Source organism: Panicum virgatum, chromosome 5N, assembly GCF_016808335.1.
Source record: "Panicum virgatum strain AP13 chromosome 5N, P.virgatum_v5, whole genome shotgun sequence".
Taxonomy (NCBI): Eukaryota; Viridiplantae; Streptophyta; class Magnoliopsida; order Poales; family Poaceae; genus Panicum; species Panicum virgatum.
The window spans coordinates 62,430,018-62,437,411 of NC_053149.1; the positions used below are offsets into that span (position 1 = coordinate 62,430,018).

Here is a 7,394-nt window from a genome sequence, read left to right on the forward strand (position 1 = left end):
CCGGGGGCCCCGGACCTTCCACAGGATCCCGGACCCCTATATACTATCCGGACCCCTCAGCGGGGAGGGAACAGACACCCCGTTTGAGGGAGTCCGGAGCCGCCACGTGCCCGCAGGCGCAGGCACGCGCGCAGGCGCGAAGCTTCCCAGGGAAGACTAGCCCACCAACCGCATTCAATGCGGGAGATGTTAAGTGCGCTCTGCCACAGCAGAGCCCAAGGTGACTTTTGCAAGGCTGTACTATTGATCGCGCATTACCAAGGTGCACAGTGCAGCCGCTGGGGCTACCCACGCCACGCGCGTCAGTCTGTAATGCCAGTTAGACACGGCAGCTCGGCGATGGAATATCATAACACATATACTCTACGCCGCAACCTACATCACCTCAACGGGCGCCTCGCCGATGGGACAGGTGAAGACCCCCTCGGTCAGAGAGTCTACAGGGCGATGAAGCGTATCCAAAAAAGAGATTCACAAGGCACTGTTGATGTCTTTTTTATGGTAAACTATACATCCTTGTTGGGCCCACCTGTTGGGGTCCAACGCTTGTGTACGCATCCTCCCTGCGCTATAAAAGGGGGACGCCCGCGAGAGAAGGAGTCAGGCCGGAAAAAAGGGCTCAGAGGCAGAGGATAGACTCATCCACGAACTCTAGAGTAATAGAACACTCAGTGGACGTAGGGTATTACGCTCCGGCGGCCCGAACCACTCTAAATCCTCGTGTGTTCTTGTGTTCTTGCTTCTTGAGTAGATCAGAGGAATAACTTGCACTTTCCCGAGTAACCACCCTCTGGGATTAGGCGGGTGCATTACGTCACCCGGCTGTGGCCCTCTTTCTAGAGCCACGACAAAGTTTATCTTCATTCAAGTTCATTTGAAAAAGTTATGAATTACTTTTTGATATATAGATTTTAGATCGCCTTGTTTTGACCCATATGAGACTCAAAATTAAGTTTAGGGTCCGGAATGACATGATTGAACAAATTTGAGGATGTAAGCGTTTGATTTTCTAGTTTAGGGACCGGGATGACACAATAGAACACGTTTATGGACCAAGATGACACAGATGGACAAATTTGAGGACCTGAACGGTCGATTTGTGAGTTTAGGGACTGCGATGGCACATCGACACAAGTTTAAGAACCGGGATGACACATCGACACAAATTTAAGGACCGGCGGATTAGACAAACAAGAGGAGTAAGCTAAGGAAGAAGCAAAAGACAACTCTCGCCCTCCATACGGAGATAGGATAGGGAAGGCTCGCCGCTCGCGGCTGCCATGTGTCGCCGGAGACAATTCATATATATATATATAATGTTTTCAATCACATAATGTAAGAGTATTAGTATCATCACTACCTAAGTTTATTGTCTCATCATCCAGCCAATAAGACCGTCCACCGGCCACTTCGGCCGGTCCCCCTGCGGCCGGCCCTGGCACAGAGCCAGCGGCACGGCAAGGCAACCCGTGCGCTGCCAAGGGCACTGCTGCTGCAGGTAGCTGAAGGTCTCGCCAACCGAGGCAGGCAGACATATGTGTTTGCCATATTTTAAACGCCCTAAAACATCACGTGCGCCGGCCGGTTCTGCTAAAATCTTTGGCTCTGATCACAACAAATCACACGAGTGGATGGACGTCGCCGTCCTCATCAATGAAACGAAGCCTTTATTCTCGCACAGTCCCGAGCACTGCACGCGGATGCGGCCTGCGGGGATCATCTAGCTAGCGCGTACACTTGGGCACCGTACGCCCTCGCTCCTCCCCCGACCGGCGGGCGAGCGTTTGCACAGCCGCGAAATCAAGTGGTTCTCGACAATATGAATATCCCTTCCAAGCACGCTAAAACCTAAAACATTTCTTGAATCACCTGAAATGATTGTCTTTTGCAACACTACAAGGGAAGGAGGATAACCCAATGCAAAAGTTTGTTTCAGCCGTTTCAGTTCACTTTTTTCTCATTTTCCTTTAAGATACGAATCTAGAATCCCTGTCAAAAGTCTCTACAAAATGTAAATCGAGAATCACCAGAGCAATGTATCCAAGAAGAATCCGGATCGTTTCTACAAGAATCTGAAAACCTACCCAATAATTTGCCTAATAATTATGCTAGTATTTTGTTTATATGACAGGGAGAATTGACAAGGAGGAAGAAAGGCTTTGCTTCCTCCCTTTTAAGTGACTACTAGTCATATGGAGTAGTATTTAAACACGGATGCGTATACCATTATACTTATCACATGTAGTGGAGCCATATTAGTTAGAATATTTTTTTTATAATCAGCCATCTAGAGATTTTTTTTGCATGGAACAGGATGGGTAATCCCCTACTGATTATATATTAGAAACAAAAAGAATATCTAGAGATATTGTGTATTATGTAGATAACAGTGGCATCAACAATTATATAGCTAGTAATAAGCTACTCATACAGTCATACTGAAACTATGATAGGCTTAAATTAGGCGGCTTAGATAACAGACTACTGAGAAATGGACATTAGACAACACTAAAAAAAATAATTAGGAGAAGCTGCCTTAGGGCAGCTAGCTAGTATATCCTTGGGAAAGAGCCAGCGGACCAGGGTTCAAATCCTAGTTCCTCACATTTGTTTAGGTGCGATATTTAATACCTCCCTGTAGCCCATTTCATTTTTTTAAATTTAATTATCTAGAAAAATATAATGGAGATTTCATCTCCCTTGTTTGATACTCGCACGGATCCAGAATATAACCTGATTTACCTTTCCAGGCTCCATGCCTCCATCATCATGAATGCAAGTCGTTGTACAAGGCAGTTTATGTAATCATGCTATCCTATTTTGACTCTCTCAGTTGCATTGCTTCTTTATCACCCCCCCCCCCCCCCCCAAAAAAAACAATAATTAGATTGGTTTTATGTCTCATGACTTGCATAGACTACGTAAACTACTTAATTCTTCAATAGTCAATGAGATTGAAGAGCAGGCATGCACCATTAATTCTGGTTCTCTAAAGTAGCATATGTTTTGGATAGAGAGGCAGTATGCAATGATTCTTTTGCATCCTCATGCAGGTAATGATATTTTGACTTTTTCAACGATATAGTTGCAAAATCTGAAGAAAGAGATAAAAGAAAACAGGAAATTTGCGAGTAATTTTTTTATTAGGAGGACGACATATTAAGCTAGCATACAAGCTGATCCACAAGAAGAAACTAGCTAGCTAGATATATAGGAAACATGGATGCGGCTGCGGTCTTTCGTCTGTGATCATTGATCAACAGAGTAGCAGAAGTACAGAGAAGCCATGCTTGTTGCATGCTCTGAGAATACTATTCGACTGACAGGTAATTCATGGAATGCGCTTGATTAGGCTTTGCTCTCCGTGGAGATACTACTAGCAGACACGAACGTACGGAAGCTACCTTACTAACTAGGGATCCCTACTAACTACACCGCTACTGGCTACTTAATTACTTATGCTAATAGGATCCGTGCAGATCAGTCTCCCCCTCGTCGAGGTCACACACAGAGTAGCCGCAGGCCGCAGACTCCTCGACGAAGACGCAAGAAGGCAGCGGAGGCAGCTCGTGCCCACCACTCATCTGCAGCCCTGGGTCGAGCCCGTGCAGCCGAGGAGCACCGACATCGTAGCTCATCGCTTCCGGCAGCGGGACCTGCTGGAGCTGCATCATCACCACCTCCTCACATGCGCCGGCCCGGCAGCTTGATGATGCGAGCGTCACCTCGCCGGCTCCAGCCACGGCGGAGTACGCGGCGGCGAGCTCCGCAGGGCATCCTTCCTCGTGCTGCATGAGCGCGGCCTGGTGCAGGCTGACCTGCGCCTTGAGGAACTTGACGTAGTGGATGGCCTGCTCCAGCATAGACACCGTGTCCATCTTGCTGCCGCCGGGGACGAGGCTGCGGAGCACGCGGAAGCGGTCGCTGATCCGGTGCCGCCGCTCGCGCGCCGCCACGCTCTGCGGGTCCGTCGAGAGCTTTGCCCCGGGGCGCCGCCGCACGCCTCCGCCTCCGCCGCCGCCGCGCACCCTGCTGTCGCTGAGGGCGCCGGCCGCCGCCGGGTGGTGGAGGTAGGGCTGCGGGTGGATCATGGGGAAACCGCGTGGGTCATACACGGCTTGGTAGTGATATGGTTCCATAGCTAGGATGCTTGGACGCCTAGGTGAGCAGCAGCCACTACACTTCGCTGTTGCCTTCGCTGGTTTCAGCCCTAGAGCTATGGGTTTGGAAGCAGCCCATGGTGGGTATATATACTCAGCATGGAATTGCATGGAAGCGTATAAGCAGTTAAGCACATGCAAAGTACGAACTAGATTGCGATTTACCTGTATCAGAATTGGCGAGATGGAGTTTTCCACTCTTCAGGCTCTTTGAAAAGCAGGAATGACTATACACATGAGATTGAATTTGATGGGCATATATACAAGTGCAAATTAAAACGTTTCTTTTAGGCAAGTGTAAAACAAATAATAGCAATTATCCGAGAACAACATGAATACTACAAGATTATATTTCTTTGATCATTTCGTCTTTGAAAAGATTCAAATTCGTTAAACCTATTTTGTTCCAAAGAGGGGAAAACTATGCTAGGTACTAATTAAAACGACAGTTTGAGAATGGAACCGATCTACTTCCGGTGCATATATATGGTGTAAGTAAGTCCACTTGTACGTACATCTATGGTGATGTAGACAATCATGTAAAGGTCACAAACGCGACGACCTTCATGCACTGAATAAGTACACGAACGGATAGCTCTATCCTCTTTCCGCCAGCAATCATGCATGCGTAGTAGACTAGTGAATGATCGAATGGCCTCTAGAGTCTAGGGCGCGGCATTGGTGAAAAGAGACGGTCTAGCTAGGGTTCCAGGGAACAGTACACTCTTTTTATCATGTGCCCATGCGAAAACAATTGCAAGATCACATGATTGGTACCGGTGTCACATCCACCTTGTACACATGACCACCCGAGGGGCAACACATCCCCGGAGATGGAGGCAAAGAGACAGCATAGAATAATACTTCCCACTGATTCGCCTCCAGGTACCTTCACCTCAGGTCTCTTCACATCTTGTTCGGGCTTCCTGGAATTTGTGTAGCTGATCTGGCGATCTTCTGACGGTCCATTTACCGATCATCCTAGTTCATTATATGTTTATATGCTGGCCATATGAATATATCCTTTTTCCGGTTCATCAATGGTACCATGAGATACCCAAAATTTTAACTGCTTGGACTGCTAACCCGAAATTTTAACTTGGACTGGTACTATGACATATCATAAATTTTAACTTGGACTTTGACACCTATGTATCAAAAAATATGATACTTGGTAACAAAAGTTTATAGATCATGTTATATTTGGTTGTACCGCCACTAGTACAAAAAAGATCTTCAGTTTCTACTTACATTTAGTCCCAGCTATCACTACTACAGAATACATCATCGCAAACGCCCTATCACCACCGGTTTGTTTCGAACCGGCGGTGATAGTCTATCACCGCCGGTTCCAAATGGACACGGCGGTGATGCTAACATATCACCGCCGGTTCGTAATACGACCCGGCGGTGATGCTCTCGAGAGCATCACCGCCGGGTCGTATTACGAACCGGCGGTGATATATTAACATCACCGCCGGGTTGTAATATGACCCGGCGGTGATGTGTTCTCCACCTTTTTTTTTCATTCTGCCCTCCTCGCTCTCTCCGGTATTTTTTCCTCCTCCCCCTGGCGTCCGCCCACAGCCCTCCCTCCTTCGTGGCGCCGCCCTCCTCCCCATTCCCCTTCCTCCTCCCGCGCCCTCCCATGGCGGCGGCACCGGCCCTCCGCCCCGTCCTCCTCCCTCGTCACGCGCCCTCCCATGGCAGCGGCGGCTGGCCCTCTGCCTAATCCTCCCTCCTCCCACGCCCTCCCATGGCGGTAGCGCCCGGCCCTCCGCCCCCTCCTCCTCCCTCCACCCTCCACCCGCCCCCTCCCGTAGCGGGGCTTGGGCTGCGGATGCGCAGTGGTGCGCGGCGCGTGACTGCCGGCGGGCATGGCCGAAATTTTCATCCATTCCGGTTTTTATTGCTTCACGTCCGATCTGAGACGCACGCTCTCTCACTTATCTGTTCTCTCCCCAATCTTATCTCTTCTCTCCCATGGCACACACGGTGGCCTTGCCCTGCTCCATCTCCTGCTCGGCAGCAACCTCCTCGACGCCGGGCTGCAGGGGCGATGTGGGCCGTGCCCTGCTCTTGCTCTTCGAGGATATGGATGGCAAGCTCCTCGACGCAGGGCTGTAGGGGACTCGGGGGGCCTCGCCCTCAGGGGATGCGAGCTCCTCGACGCAAGGCTGCAGGGGCCGCGCGGGCCTCGTGTTGCTCCTGCTCCTCGAGGATAGGGGCGGCGAGCTCCTCGATGGAGGGCTGCAGGGGCCGCAGCCCGCGGGGACCTCGGCACCTCGCCCTGCTCCTGCACGCTCCCAGTCTACCATAGGTAAGCATGAGAAGCTAAGCATAGTTTATAATTTAATTGCTTCTGCATTTGACAACTCTTGCCCAGATCTGCATCCACCATCACCAGATCTGCCCATCTCTCCAACCTCACTGGGTCACCACAGCCTCCAAGCTCGTCATCTTAAGCGACCTTGTGAAGAGGTGAGCATGACCAGTGACTTGCCCCTCCTCAGGATCTGTATATGTAGTGATTTATTTATGCAACTTAATGTTTTTCCCGTGGCAAGGACGCAAGGTTTTGTCTTAGTGCTTTGCTTATTTACAGATGAGTGGAAAATCCATTAGTTTCCATTCTAGATATGTTTTCCTGTCCTAACTGTTACTTTCAAGCTGCATATATATGATAGATTTCATAAATGGACTTGGTTATATTATTGAACAAGGCCTAGACTCTCAGTGTTTAATGCTTCTGGCTTTTCTTTCAACTAACTATGGCTCGATCGAGTTGTTTAAGCTGTGTATGTGTTTTGAAACAGCAGATTGTGCAGTGTTTGACGAACTAGTAGAGGATCTCACCTGGAAGGTCGCCAAATGAAAGAAAGGTATCGAGTTTCTTCCTCTTCCAGTTCACAAGTACTTCACTGATTCATAAATTTGTATGCTTTTGATTTTTAGTTTACTTGCAGCTTTTTTTGTGCCTTTTTCTGAATAATTCAAATCATCAGGCAATGTGGGATACTGAGAGCTATGTTGGTAGATTGTGTACCCTTCAAATTATGTTATTCTATTTCTAAATATAGAGACTGAATGCCACTCAATTTTAAAGCGCATTGCACCAATTGCCAAGAGAAAGGCATAAGGTATTCGAGTCGAGAAATGCACTATCATAAATAATTGTTTCTACCTGGTTGTAATGTTTTATTGTGAAACTAAGATTTTCTGTGTCCACTTTAC

At 48.6% G+C, this 7,394-nt stretch overlaps 1 protein-coding gene across 1 annotated transcript; it reads right to left on the bottom strand.

Annotated features, from left to right (window-relative positions):
- Window positions 1-3,152: 3,152 nt before the first annotated feature.
- LOC120676378 (transcription factor LAX PANICLE 1-like) lies at window positions 3,153-4,146 on the bottom strand. Its single transcript, XM_039957642.1, has one exon. It carries the CDS (start codon window positions 4,137-4,139, stop codon window positions 3,462-3,464), a length of 678 nt encoding a protein of 225 aa, XP_039813576.1. The 5' UTR covers window positions 4,140-4,146; the 3' UTR covers window positions 3,153-3,461.
- Window positions 4,147-7,394: the final 3,248 nt, after the last annotated feature.

Coding starts and splice junctions, on each gene's coding strand:
- LOC120676378 (XM_039957642.1), bottom strand. CDS start 4,139: ATGGAACCATATCACTACCAAGCCGTGTATGACCCACGCGGTTTCCCC.